Source organism: Lipophrys pholis (assembly GCF_963383615.2).
Source record: "Lipophrys pholis genome assembly, chromosome: 12".
In the NCBI taxonomy this organism is placed as follows: Eukaryota; Metazoa; Chordata; class Actinopteri; order Blenniiformes; family Blenniidae; genus Lipophrys; species Lipophrys pholis.
Genome location: NC_137641.1, coordinates 6,061,410 through 6,076,109, shown reverse-complemented (window position 1 = coordinate 6,076,109; position 14,700 = coordinate 6,061,410). Strand labels below are relative to the sequence as shown.

At 42.9% G+C, this 14,700-nt stretch overlaps 1 protein-coding gene across 1 annotated transcript in view; it reads left to right on the top strand.

Annotated features, from left to right (window-relative positions):
• Positions 1–2,471: 2,471 nt before the first annotated feature.
• Positions 2,472–14,700, top strand: part of LOC308117932 (integrin alpha-1-like) — an 84,419-nt gene continuing 72,190 nt past the window's right edge. Inside the window, 1 exon segment of the mRNA XM_080477052.1 lies at positions 2,472–2,691. Coding sequence (XP_080333178.1) covers positions 2,643–2,691 — 49 coding nt within the window. The 5' untranslated portion in view covers positions 2,472–2,642.

Here is a 14,700-nt window from a genome sequence, read left to right as displayed (position 1 = left end):
TTACATCACAATTTGCGAAACCGTGTTCTTTCCAGCACACTGATTGGCTATCATGTCTTCATGCTTCTTGTTACACTTCCCCCTACAGGTTTGACTGCTCATAGTAGCTCTCAACCAGGTGGATATGCGGTCTGTGTAAATAAAGATTTTTTTTTGTAAATGTAGATGAGGAATATCCGTTTTTGCAAAAACCCGGGGATGTGTAAACGTGCCCTTAAATCTTCAGGTTTTTCTTGATGGAGTGTACACAATGAAAACGTCTAAATTTTTGCAAAACCAAACAATTACTAAGGACCCAGAACAGAACCCTGTGGTACACAACACACCAAAGAAACTGATTCAGATGTAAACAACACTACCAAGAACAGCGAATATTCTACAGAATTCTTAAGTAATGACACTTGATTGACAAAAAATTCACAAAAACCAAACAATTACTCCGGAAAATCGTATCTCAACATAAAGCCAATTTCAATGAAACATTCTGGTGCGAAATACAGTGAAACGCCCCTTAAAAAACTTCTCCTATAACTGTTGCATTCTTGGTGTTTTTATGAACTCCCTCTGACAGTATGATTTTGAGGCTAATGCTAGTTTGATAGATTTCATGACAGCTTCCCTGAAATCTCAGTGGGGTCTCAGTGTTGTGTGCTCGTCTTAAAAAATTGGTACAAAAATCCAGTGCTTTCTTTGATATTTTTACAAGTTGCCTGGTGGTTTGACTGGATTAGAGCCTCTTGGCCCATGGGCCTTATTTTTCACACCTCTAAATTAGGTGGACAACAATAACGGACCCAGAACAGAACCCTGTGGTACACCACATATCAAAGAAACTGATGCAGACTTTAGCAGTGGTCCCACCATGCAGTACGTGCCGCAGTGGGCCAGGACTCTGTCACACGGTCCCACCGCACAAAGTAAGGTTAAGGTAGGTGGGGTTGTGAACGGAGCAGGGACGTATCAGGCGAAGAACCAGGAAGTAGCCGGCGAGTAAAGCCTTGAGCCTCGTTCTCCGTGACTCAACTTAAATTTCTACTTGTTAGCAGCAGCATCCAGCTCCTGCTGAAGATCCGCCTCCTGTTACTGAGAGGAGCGTCTGAACCTCGCTGAAAAACCGCTGTGCTGTGCAGCGCCAATGTTTCAATAAACCATGTAAACAACAAGGGAGGGTTTACGGCCGATGAAATATTTAAATATTGTGGGCAAGTCGAGTGATGCTCAATACTGACCAATCAGAAGACGGCTGTGTTGTAGCTCCATCTTCTGAGACCCTTCCTCAGCGCTAGGTACCTCAATGGAGGGGTGACGGAAAATCATGGCTGGTGGTCGCAGTTTCTTTCCGTACCATCCATAACTTTTTCAGTGGGACCACATGAAAACCCGGACCCGAACCCTAACCCATCCCAGCACAGAAAGTACAGTGTGACCGTGGCTATAATCACCACTACCAGCGAGCAGGTTGTATTGAAATGCAAAATAATGACACTTATCTGCTAAGAATTTCACAAAAACCAAACAATTCCTCCAGAAAAGGACTTCAATGTCAAAATGAAGTCAAATTTTACTTTGAAATAGTTATAATTTGCTCGGTGGTTTGGCCAGATTAGAGCTTCTTTCGGGACAGTTTTGGCCCACGGGCCTTATATTTAACACCCTGCTCTTGCTTTATGTCTAATTATATCCGTCTATCACCTTAGTGAATAGAAATAGGGCCCTGAGCTCTTTGGTATTATTTTAGAAGAGCAACTCAGTAAATTCCGTTCCATCGCCTCTTCTACTTGCTCATGTGGAATTTTTTCTCTCTCTGTAAAATTGACTATTTGACCCTATACAAATAAAATAAAATTGATTTGACTAATTCTTGATTTTGTATCACGGGAAAAAATTCGAGGTAAAAAAAGTGAGGAATCAAACTGTGAATTCCTCACTGTGTGGAAATTATGCAGTCTAGCTAACCACTACATTGCGATAAGAAATCACAAATACCCATATTACTGTATTTAAGATGTGTTTTAGGGTTATTTTCAAAATCAGATGTCACTTGAGTGGCCGAATTGATGCTCAGATTAAAGTTTTTCATATATAAATATATATAAATATATATATATAAACTGCCTATTCTATTTGAGTAGAATATAGTGGTTTTAACTTGATTAGAAAGCTTCTTCCCTCCCCTGCCCGTCTGTAGACAGTCATAATGTGTCCTGGTGCAGCACTGAGGACATCAGCTGTCAAGCTTTTCTGGACTAATTGTCGCGTCTCCAGACGCCGCTGCGCTCGCTGTTATTGAGGCTGGTAAGATTTTCCCATGCGCTGCTGTGGCGAGCCAAGCACCACGAATGCAGCTTATAAGGTCCTGTGCATGAGTGAACTCCTCACAACTACCCCACCCGCCCCCTCTTTCCTCCTCTTCCTCCTCCTTCTGCCCCTCCCTGTTTTTGTCAGTCCCGCTCAGCTCAGCTCGGCTCATCAGACCCTGAGAGGATAGGAGCTTGAACACAGCTGTGGATGCTGCAGCGCATGATATGTGTGCCCGCTCTTGTTAGTCTTCTACAGATTACACTTCTCCGAGGATCTCCGCGCAGTTCGACGCGAGGTCAAGTGGAATTATTGAAGCCGCTGGGCACGCGTCGTGCTTCAGGATGTTCGTCGGGAGTCCACATTTCACTTTGACAGCACTGGCAGTTGCTGGTGAGTAATCTCTCAGATGTAATCTCATTATTTATGAGTACTTACGCATGGACAAAATGCCCTCTCCTCTCCACGTCAAAGTCTCCAGGCGCGTCTTTACGCACGGCTTGGATCGTGCGTAATTGCCGACTCGCGCTACTAAAAAGCACGCATTAGGTGCGTCACTCAGATTGCCCCTTTAGAAGGTGGTGGCACCACAGTGTCCTGACACAGCCCTGGAATACTTTTTTAATTCGCCCCTACTGCCCAGATGTCATTTATTATGACTGCAGAGGGAAACCGCAGAGGCACTGAATTGTTTCTCCGTGCAGCAGCAGCAGCAGCACGAGCAGCATAGCACATCACAGCAAAGCCTCACTGTCAAGCTGCTGCACTAATTGAATGTTGCGCATGCCACTGTTTACACAGCACTGCCAAGACTTCCTGGAAAAGTTTTGATCCTGCCTCAAAGAAACAAGCAAACAAACATCTGAAATCACCCTCTTCACTTGGCAAGTCACATACTTTCACAGAAACCATAGGTGTCAGCAGTTACTAATTTGTCAGGAGGTCAAAAGTGAGCCCAGAGAGACAGTCAGGGATATATGTCATGCTCAATCGGTTCAGACCTGAAGGAAAGGGAATGAAGAGAGGATGAAGAAGGAGAGCAAACCAAACAGTCCCCGCCTCGCTTCCATGTGATGCCGGCTTGTGACGGCCAGCAGAGAATCAAGTTAGGAATGAATGTGTGCAAGTCTGCAGGGATCAGTCAAATCTCAGATAGCGAGTAATTACCATCCTATCGGCACATTGGGAAACACAGTCATGTTCATTATTTAACCCTGAAGCCCCTGCGTTTAGCTCGATCAGCCCCCAGTCACTCGCTCCGGTTGGTGGATTTGTGTAGATTGAGCCGGCGGCGGATTAGAATCTGGGTTTGAGACCATACTGGGAGATCCCGCGTTGTGCCGTGGGAGCTGCCTCAGAGGCCCACATGCGGTTATTGTAGTGGCGGCATTTAATCTCCATAAATTCCATACGGAGATGAGGAGCCGCAGGTGGTTTGAGTTTGGTCCATCTGGCTTCCATCAGCAGCACACGTCAGACCGCAGTGGCCAAGCTGAAGACACCTACACTGTAAAACAGCGACAGCATGACGGGTCAGAAGTCGTGCTTCGTTCAAATCTGCTGTAAAACTTTTCCCTTTGGAAACGAACAAGGAATTCTGATTCCGAACAACATTTTCAAGTGAAACTGTCAACATTTTGTAATGTTTACAGGGGTCCGTTTACATGACGACAGTGCTTGAAGCCACTGATAAGGCCACTTTTCAAAAATGCTGGGACGCTATGTAAGCGGGCTCTCAACAACTATATGAAAGTTTTGTGTTTTCACATGAAAACATTGTGTGGAAACAGGACTTCCTTCTCAAACGGACACTTACCTCCCGGCTGAAGAGGCTATAGACGATGAAATTGCTAAAAAAAAATGGCTGAAACATTTTAGAATGACAAAGAAAAACGGCCAAAATGTCAAAAAGAATCAATACATAATATACATGATAAAGTCAACGGGCCGAAATGGCCAAAACAGTAAAATTCATTACAAAAAAAGGTTCTTGAAAACTGCACCTGAGGTGGACTCAGTTTCTATGGAAACGGGGGGAAAAACACAACTTTTGTGAAATGCCTCTTTAGGTCCTGGTCACCGCGGCCATAGTAACTAATACTTGTGCACATGCTCAGTAGCTGGACAATAAGAACAATCCAATCCCTCGACATTCCTTCAGAAACGCCGCGATGCTTTTACTTCCCGACACTTTCCCACATCTCGGATTGTGGAATCCTTCGTTTCTCGTTCACACGGGATGCTGCTGCAGATGAGCGGAGGAGGCGGCTCACTGAAAGCTTGTGGGGTGGGGGGGGGCACTTCTTCAAACATTAAAGCTCTGAATTGAATTTATGAGCTAGGCGAGACTTGGCGGTGGACCCAGCCATCTCCGTCATTAACAATACGTCTACTTCTCCTCCCCGGCTGCCCAGACAGTTTAACTTTAACCTCTTCAAACCTTTTGGGTCCAAGTTGACTCATTTTGAGATTTGAAAGCTTTAAAAATACCCAACATTTAAGTCTTTTTTTCCAGAAATATGATTACTTTCCATAACGTGACACAAAATACACGGTGATACTACAAATCTCTGAGAGCTCACTTCTGTGAAATTCGACTTTATATCCATGAATGCGGGTTAAATAAAGGGAACTATATTGTCCATTAATTGAGCCACTTAAAAAGTAGATTACAGCAAACGGTCAAGTTTAATGTACATGACAAAATGAAGTTTATTTTTCTTAAAAATGTAATTAAATACATGCAACTAATTAGTTTGTTTGACCTACATAATAAATTCCTGTTAGTTATACTTGTAAATTTTTATTCACAACATTTGACAAATTCAGTAATTTATACAAACTTTACTTTGGCTTCATTTTCTTGACATTACGTTCACTTTACTTGGATCCAATTTTTTATGGAAAAAAAAAAAAGTAGTTTTAACATCAACAATCATTCTTTATCAACAGAAAAAAAAAAACGTTGCCTCTTTTTTAGTGTATCTAGTAGGATATTTTTATCAGTGTAGTAGTTGAGTCAGACCTGAATGTCATCTGTTTTATTAGGGGTGCACGTTTGTATATTTATGTGTAAATATGTAGAGTGGGGAATTGGTGACTGGTTAAAACAGTGTATTGTATAAAGGTTGAATGTGATTATGATTTTTCTGTTTGCTTCGGTACTTTATTATTATAATTTTCAGTAATGTTAATTTAGGGTGGGTTACACACCCCTTGGGCATTTGTTTATCCCAACCTGTCCTGATTGGCCCCGTTCAGGGTGGGGCTGGGCTTATTTAAGGAGGCACACCTTCGGTGTCGGGGGGTCTGTGAGGTCTGTCTGACGCCACGACGTCACTTCCTTTAGTGAGCTACAAACAAACTGAGGTGATATTCGTTGTATTGAGATCATGTTCTCAGTCATTGGAATGGATTTCAAAACTATTGAAAAAGTTCAGCCAGTGTAAAACTGATGCCAAACAACAGTTTTCCGATTCCCGAAGAGGAAAAAACTAAACCAAGTCCACATTCTCCATCTTTGAGATTTTTTTGATTTACATAAATGATACAAGAGAAATTGATCAAGTCTTTGCTTTTAAAATTTTTTTTTTAATATTATTTTTAGTTTGGAGCTTCATTTCTGATTTGATGTTTACATAACCCCCCGGCTGGCTCAGCTGGTAGAGCATGAGACTCTCATGGTTCATGTCCCCCGCCGGGCGCCACCTTCCTGTGGGCTCACCACCTGCAGGAAGGTTCTTAATGGGTGCAATGTGATCTGGGTGACGGTGCTCAGACTGACACCCCCACCACCCGGGAACGGATAAGAGGGACAAGATGGAGGGATGGATGTTTACATAAATCATGTACAGGATTTTTTTATCTTAAACTTGGAGACCGACTGCATTGCGTTCAAACTCGGGCTCCGTTGACACAACAACGTTTTTTGCCAAGTTTTGGAAAGTGGCTTCCAAAGGTGGAACTTTTCAAAAAGGCTGCAACTCCATCCCCATGGAAACGGGGGTGAGATGCAACGGGCAAAGGCAACCATTTGAAAATGCTCCGTCTCCATCTCCTTGCCAACGAGGGAAAACGAATGTTGCAGTGCAAACGCAAAACTTTTCTGAAACCCAAAATGCAAAAGTGATGCCTTGAAATGTCGTAGCCAATATTGCAATAATGGCAGAAAATGTACAACCCCCCCCCCCCCCCCCCCCCCCCCCCTTCCCCCCGGAAATTTGATTAATGCTGCTTTAATGAATGTTGGACTGTTACTAGAAAATTGCCTCAGATATTATTTTCCACTTTTGGCAATTAAATATGTTACTGGTTTTATTACACTTATGCACCAGCTTAAGATGGATCCTTTACACGATGGGTGGAAGAGGGTCCCGGGCCGAGGTCATACTGTTCTCATATCAGCTCTTCTGCTGTATGTAAAGTGCTGAAGCCGCAGGGTTTTTACATCACTCCGGCTGAACACCACTAAGCTCATAGTTTATGTTTCCTGCCCGTCTGATGGCGTGTTTGGCTTCAGTAGCGCCGTCGTTCCTCAGTCATTTGTGAGATGAATGAGGCCAACTGTGAGGAAGGACGTCGGCACTGTGGTTTCTCTCTACATGTAAAAGTGAGTGTACACAGACGCTCTGCGGAGCGAAAATCAAGTCGGTGATAAGAGGCTGTGATGAACGTGTGACAGAGTGACCTCAGCTGAAGGTCCACTTAACTGCCTTTTCTTTATTTCTCTTCATCGGCGTGTGATGCGCTTGTCCATGTCCAGGGACAGATCTTGGCTTTGGATCTGAAGAAACGGGGTGGAGAAATGATTGAAGCGACTTCACGAGCAGACAAAAGACATCAAATAAATGTCTTTTGAAACCAAATAAAGCAGAACTGCCGATTCTGAAGTTTCCAGACAAACAACTGAGCTGTTGCCGCTAAGATCCTATCAAACTAACAATGTGAAGTGTTTAGCAAGTGGTGAGGATGTGCAATAAAAGGGTAGTTCATTTATTAGAACAGTGATATTTGGAGCTTCGGCTTCTAGTAAGTTGAAGCAGTTTCACACTGAATGACCTGAACTATGATGCCAGTTAAAACCAGAACGTCTCCCCAGCAGACCCGTGCAGAGTGAAAGTGGTTTGTCAATACTGAAACTAAGGCGCCTTTTTATTGGTCATTTCCAACTCGCTGTTGCAGGAAAACCTTTCACACAATGTGGTGACATTGAGCAAAGCAAGAAATTGGCAGAACTTGTCAAACATTTTTAAAAAGTCACATGCTTCTCTGTCTATAAAACTCTGTGCCTTCGGCTATGACTGCAAAAATCTCCCTTCTCAAATGTGGTTTCCTCCCATGTGATTGACTCGCTCTCTGCTCTGTGGAACCAGTTTTCACAGACGGTTGTAGCTTTAATCTGGAGGTTATTGGATTCTATGCTGGGTTACTTACCTGAACAGTGAGCTTTTATCCAACGCCGCTCACTGCTGAGAACAGATACATCACATGCACCGTACTAAGCTATGGGAATAAAATGGGACATTTGGTTAGTATTTTCTACAAACATGAAAGATAAGCGGCCAATTCTTCACTTCCACTGCCGACCAGCTCTCCTCTGCTGGTGACTCTTGTTTGGATCAGATGATGTGAAGCGCAGCAGTTTATTCATTTAACAGACACAAGCTCCGGGAGCTGGGAGAACCAAACCGACACAAAAGTCTCGCCTGCAACCCGTCCCCAAGCTTTCACACAATTACATGTAAATAAACATTTTCATCTCTTTTTTATACGTTTTTTTTTTTTTATTTGTCCACCAAATTTGAGCAAAAATTCAAGTGAATATGCTTCATTTTTGTATTTTCATTTCAGAAAAGTTGAGTCTCCACACGGTAATGTTTTGAAATACAATTTAAATGGAAATGGCAGAAATGCCATTGATAAGTGTCAACAGTTAATCTCTGGTACAGCAGACAAATAATTGAGTGAATTTCTTTCCAAATAAACCAGCCTAATGGGTCAGATTTCACACGGTCTTATCTAATAAAAAGTTGTGTTGGTGACTGTGAACGAGTCGGCAGACTGGATGGATTTCCAGCACCGAGGAACCAGACCAGAAACACGAGGCCTCGATGTGCCAACAACTTGAAGGTTTCCTGCCTTCACACGAGTTTCTCATAACTTTTCTACCCAGTTGGAGGTCACAGGGGACGAAACCCAGCATGTGGCGGGTAAAAGCTCTGTCATATGACACGCGACTGCAGGGTCCAGCATATCCAGCGCACCACATAATGACTGCATGTCACTGCCATACAGGGTCTCTGCAGTTTTGTTGGTTTTAGTGGCGCTGATGCAGAATCATTCAAGGACAAGAACACAAGTTGTTTTTCTTTCCTGGAAGGTTTTCATAAGTTCTGCTGAATGGAAATAGCTGCACGGTTCTGTAGCTTTGCCAGGAGCATGTTTTGGTGGTTTGTGTCAGAAAGTTTTGGCCTGCGGGAAGAAGTGGCAAATGTTTGTTAATGAATGACGGTGAAGAGCAACTGCAGACGGGAAGGATCTGTGCAGGTCAATAAGACCATGCGTACTGGATGTGCAGGATTAATGACAGCCTTGTGTTTCATTGGAATGACTTCTGGAAGCACGCTGAGCGCCACCTTCCTGTGGGCTCACCACCTGCAGGAAAAGGTTCTTAATGGGTGCAATGTGATCTGGGTGGCGGTGCTCAGACTGACACCCCCACCACCCAGGAATGGATAAGAGGGAGAAGATGGATGGATGGATAAACAGATGGATGGATGGACTTCTTGAAGCTCTTGTGCCTCTGTGGGGATGACATATGAAACACTTGTCTTTTGATTTTGATGTAAGAGGAACAAATGTCGAGCCAGAATCAGTTTCTCATTGTCAATTTGCTTTTGAAACTTATTTTTCAAGCAAAACTCTAAATATTTCTTTACTTTAGCTTCATAGAAGGAAAACAAATGTCATTTTGGACATTAGGTATAGTGTCTTATCTGCAGTGATGCTGATGTAGTATTGTATACGGACTCCCTACAAAAATGTGCTTATAATAAAAGCTCTTGACAAGGAAATGACCCCCACACAACACATTTATCAACATTTGATTGCGTTTTTATTTTCTTCTCCTCAGTTTCCCATTTCCATCCCGTTGAGATCCCAGAGTATAGCAGTGCTCATCATGGGTGTCTTGTTTCTTTTTTGCATTTCAAATGTTCTTGACCAAGAAATTGATCAATCCAAATATTTCTAACGTACACAACATCGTCAAGGATAAATATCACTGATTCTTTAGAGTTGGGACAAAACAGAGTTTTATAAATCTTTTTTATTAATTCAGACTATATTATTGTTCTGTAAAAATAAAAATGAGTTTCCCTTTTGAACTTGATTTGTCAGCTCGTCAGAAACACTAAGAAGACGCACTCATTTTAATTCTTCCAGGCCAACAAGGATCAAAAGGTCTTAATTGTGTTGTATTCGGGTTTAGTTACTCTGATATGTAACAAAATACATCATGTAAACTTAAGATGTGATTTCACACTATTCTGAAAAGTCTGAAAAAGATTTCTAAATATCTTCACTGGTCCTTTATTACATGAACAACATAAACTGAAGAAAGAATGAACACATCCTCACCAACACCAAACTCTAGTGGCCACTAACGTTGTCATTACATTTAAGAAGATTTGGATGAAAACTTTTCAAGATGCATCAATTCTAATGAAAAAGTTTGACCTGAGTTTTGCAGTAGAGGACCGAACAACTCACTCAGGTTTTATTTTCATGGGGTCATTTATGTATTCAACAAATAAACAAAATGATTGACACAAAAGCTTGGTCAGTAATGTCACCTAAATCATTTTCTGGAAGCAAATTGACGCTGAGGGTGAAGTCCTGTTCATGATGAACCTGTGTGAGCACTTTGAGCCTCTTGTTACTCTGTAATACAGATTTCTAATAAAAGTTTTATTCATTAACTTTTGTATGTTTGGTGTTCATGTGGTTAAAATCTATTAACATTTCAGTACAAATTCTATGAGGAGGGGGGGTCCATATTCTATAAGGGGGGGGGGGTCCATATTCTATGATGAGGGTCAAAGGTAGAAGGTCAAAGTTTAAATACATACCAGCAGGAGGTCAACGGTTAAATATGTACCAGCACAAGGTGTCAAAGGTTAACTATGTATCAGCAGGAGGTCAAAGGTTAAAGATGTACCAGTAGAAGGTCAGGCTGGGACCAGCAGAGTTTTTAGTAAAAGTAGTTGCAGTACCAGCATTGACCATGGGGGCAGTGTTTAGAATCAGATGTGATTGTGCCTCTTTTCCATTACCAATATTGGTGCTTCCTCTCCTGCAGTTGCCGTCATGGCTTTCACTGACTTCCATCTTGTTCTCTCTCTGATTCACCATTTACACAAGTCAGAACACATCATTATTGCATTTTTGTTTCAGAAAGGTTTTGCATTAACGCGGCAACATTTTGAAAACGGTCTCTGAAATTGTGAAAATGATGTAGTTTTCATGTTGGTCCAGAACATGTTGAGTTCTGTTTCTTTTTGTACTGAAACCACACACCCATGCAGCAGAGAACAACGAGCTGTAAACATTAACACTGTGAGAACACGGACATTCTAGTGGGCAGACCACCAAGTTGGACCGTTATTATGGTGACTGTCAAAATAAAACTACCAAGTTGGATTGTTCTTACAATGACTGTCAAAATAAAAGTACCAAGTCCCAGGAGAACATGGACTCGGAGTCATGACACCACGGAGGGAACATTGTTCTGATTGTCTCTACTGAGCATGTGCAAAACTAGTAGTTACTACGGCAGCGTTTCATAAAAGTTGGATTTTACCTCGTTTCCACAGAGATGGATTCAGAGCATTTTCAGAAAGTTCCACCTCAGGATCCCTTTTAGAAATTTTGCATTTTCAATCATTCCGAGCAACGTTGACGTAAACGAATCCCCAAAACGCTACAACTGACTTGAAAACGTTGTTGTGCAAGCGGTTTCTTAGAGTGAGAACTCGTGATTTTCCGTTGGCCTGTTGCCACGATGCTGATTTAAACTGGCGCCCTCTGGTGGATCTGTTGCCAAATGCTTAAACGTAATGGATGCGCAGAAGAAAGAAAGAAATGTGTTCACACCATTTGCAGCAAGTTGCATACTTTTATATTGTTCATGGTTGAACAAGGTGTTGGTATTAGAATCTACTAAATCCCTGACTTCCAGTCGTTTGCAGAGTCTTGCTCTAAAGCGATTGTAAACAGAGTTCCTCTGTTGTTTCAGCCGTGTTGCCCTTCAGTGTGTTCCAGGGTTGGGCTCGGCCACAGGACTGAGTCATCCTGAATCATTGTGTCTCGTCTCTTTGCCATCACTGCAGACGCAGAAATGAGCGAGGGAGGAAAAAGGAAAGTCTGGGGTTTCTGTTTGTGCCAACTCTTCCTGCCGTATGATTGAAAATGTCCAGTCCTGTGCAGAAGAGGCCTGGTTTTAGCAGCGACATGCAGAAAATGGTTTTCCCGGACCCGGTCCTAAAAGACGGCAGTTAGCAGCTGGTGTTTTCTGAGTGACGGTTGAGCGGCGGGGAGAATCTCCCTGAAGTGTTTAGAAGCCTGATCTTCCGATTAATGTCCTTCTAAAGCTTGTAAAATAAACAGAGCGCCCGACTCGATGACCAGGTCAGAGGCCGGTAATCCTCAAACCTAAGCTGATTGCTGTCAGGCACGGATGAGACGCCCGCGGAGGTGCAACATCACACGACATATCGGTTTACCAAAGGTCTTAAAGTTTGCGGCGGGTCACAGCCACACATGTGCAAACAGGCGTTCTGCATGTGTTTTCACACGTCATCACATCCTGATGCCACAAGTTGCAGTTCGGGAGCATCGTCTTAACCCCATTAGGACATGCGTGTAATTGTTTCCATACGGAGCAAATGTCCAAAAAAAAAGGCCTTTATACCCGTCGATTGGCTGCTCTTGCAGACATCTCAGGCACTCGGGTGTGTTTGTTGATCTTGTGACCCTTTGGCAGTTTTAGTGAGAGCATCAGGAGCACACAGCAGGAAGGCACAAACGGCAAGACGATCCAGTCAACAGGGAGGCCCGTTTCATGGAATTCACGGTGGGAGGAGGTTGCATTAACTGTAGTAAGAGCAACAACAAGAAGAAGAAGAAGAATGAGGAGGGCAGAGGTTAAAGGGAGAAGTGGAGAAATGGACGACCACAGCTTCTGCTTTTCACACACAGACGAGGGCCAGTCATCGCTGCAGCTCCTTTGTTTTTCTGTTGGAGCGTTCAAATCGTTCTCATGCTGCGACAAACATTCACAAAAATGTCTGAAGTGAAAACATAAAACTTTAGTTTTATTTTTGGGGATCTGTTTCGACGACAGCAGTGCTTGCAGCTACTAAAATGCAACTTGTTGAGAACAGCTACCAAAGTGGAACATTGTTCAAGCTCTGTCTACGTGTAGACCCAGAAATTCTGTTACTGCGCACCGCGGCCAGTCACTAGTTTTTCTGCACGTGCTCAGTAGGGACAATCAGAACAAAGTTTCCTCCGTGGTGTCATGATTTCCAGTCCCTATTCCCCTGGACTTGGCACTTTTATTCTGACAGTCACCGTAACAACAATCCAACTTGGTAGTTTTATTTTGACAGTCATCATAATAACAATCCAACTTGGTAGTTTTATTTTGACAGTCACCGTAATAACAATCCAACTTGGTAGTTTTATTTTGACAGTCACCATAATAACAATCTAACTTGGTGCTTTTATTTTGACAGTCACTATAATAACAATCTAACTTGGTGGTCTGTCCACTAGAATGTCCGTGTTCTCCCTGTGTTGATGTTTATATTGTTCTCTGCTCACCCCCGGCTAGCTCAGTAGGTAGAGCATGAGACTCTTAATCTCAAGGTAGAGGGTTCATGTCCCACGCCAGGCGCCACCTTCCTGTGGGCTCACCACCTGCAGGAAAGGTTCTTAATGGGTGCTATGTGATCTGGGTGACGGTGCTAAACGGGTGTGTGTGTGTGTGTGTGTGTGTGTGTGTGTGTGTGTGTGTGTGTGTCAGTACTAAAAATAACAACAGAGCCTGACATGGGAACTACATAGCAGCAGTGTTTCTGCTGGTTAAAGCTCTTCAGCATGTTTCATCTTGTGGGAAATCACACATTCAGGTGATTTACAACATAAAGCTACTGATCTGCATCTTTACATATTTGAAATATGAGACACTTTGTTTTATCAATGCTCACAGATAATTGTTCCACAGCTGCTGATAGTTTTCCACTTCTACAGATTCCAGTGTTACTGGAACAGATGCAGTATTAAACTTCCCAGTTTTGCTCTTGAAAGTTTGTTTTGTTTGTCGTTTGTGATCCAGTGATACTTTTTCTTGGGAAACCGGATTCAGGTTTGCATGGAGGGATTTCCTTGTTTTAGCCAACTGTGAGCGAACAAGAGAAATTAACATGTTGCCAGGAGAAACACACTCACACGCATACGTGTGTGTGTGTGTGTGTGTGTGTGTGTGTGTGTGTGTGTGTGTGTGTGTGTGTGTGTGTGTGTGTGTGTGTGTGTGTGTGCGTGTGTGCGTGTGTGCGTGTGTGCGTGTGTGTGTGCGCTCTTTTTGGAGGGGGCTGCAGTGTGGGCATTCATCTGTCCAACGAGAGGCCGGCGTGAACGGCCCCGCTAATCGTAGCGCTCCTGATAAAAACTTTCATTGGAGAAAAACAACTGGACTTTCCACAGAAAAGAAGAGCCAGAAGTCAACAGGCTGAACAGCTGCACCCAAATAACCAGCAGGACGTTCTCGTAAAGACGTCAAGACGCTATCTTCAGAAAGCCCCACGTTCATTTCTTCTCAGTTAACCCCATCGCTTCTGAGAGGAGCAGAGGGCTTCCCTAAAAACAACCAACAGTTTCCATGTAAACAGACATCGTTTTTAAAATGTTGCTGTGTAAACACAAAATGTCTCTGAGAGAAAAAAAACGCACAAGCAAAGCATTTTTCACTTGAATGGTTGTGTAAACTGGGCCTAAAATGAGTTTTGACACTTCTGATCCAGTCACCAGTGAGCCTTGAATTCATGTTTGTGTACTGTCGGAAAAAACTGTAGTAAATAGAGAAAACCCATGTATATTTGAAGGAACATGCAGACTCCACCCAAACTTCTCACCATAAGACAAGAGCTTTCAGCTGAGGACAACTTCATTAAAGGCAAAATGTCGACAAACCTGTACTGACCGAACAGATCATGATTCAAACCTCAGAATACGTTGAAACCAACAAAGAAAGAAGAATGAAGAGATACATCATCGCTCATCAACTCGTATCTTGTCACAGGAAATCGTAGAGAAGAACTGAGCCCCTGTGACATCGATTGG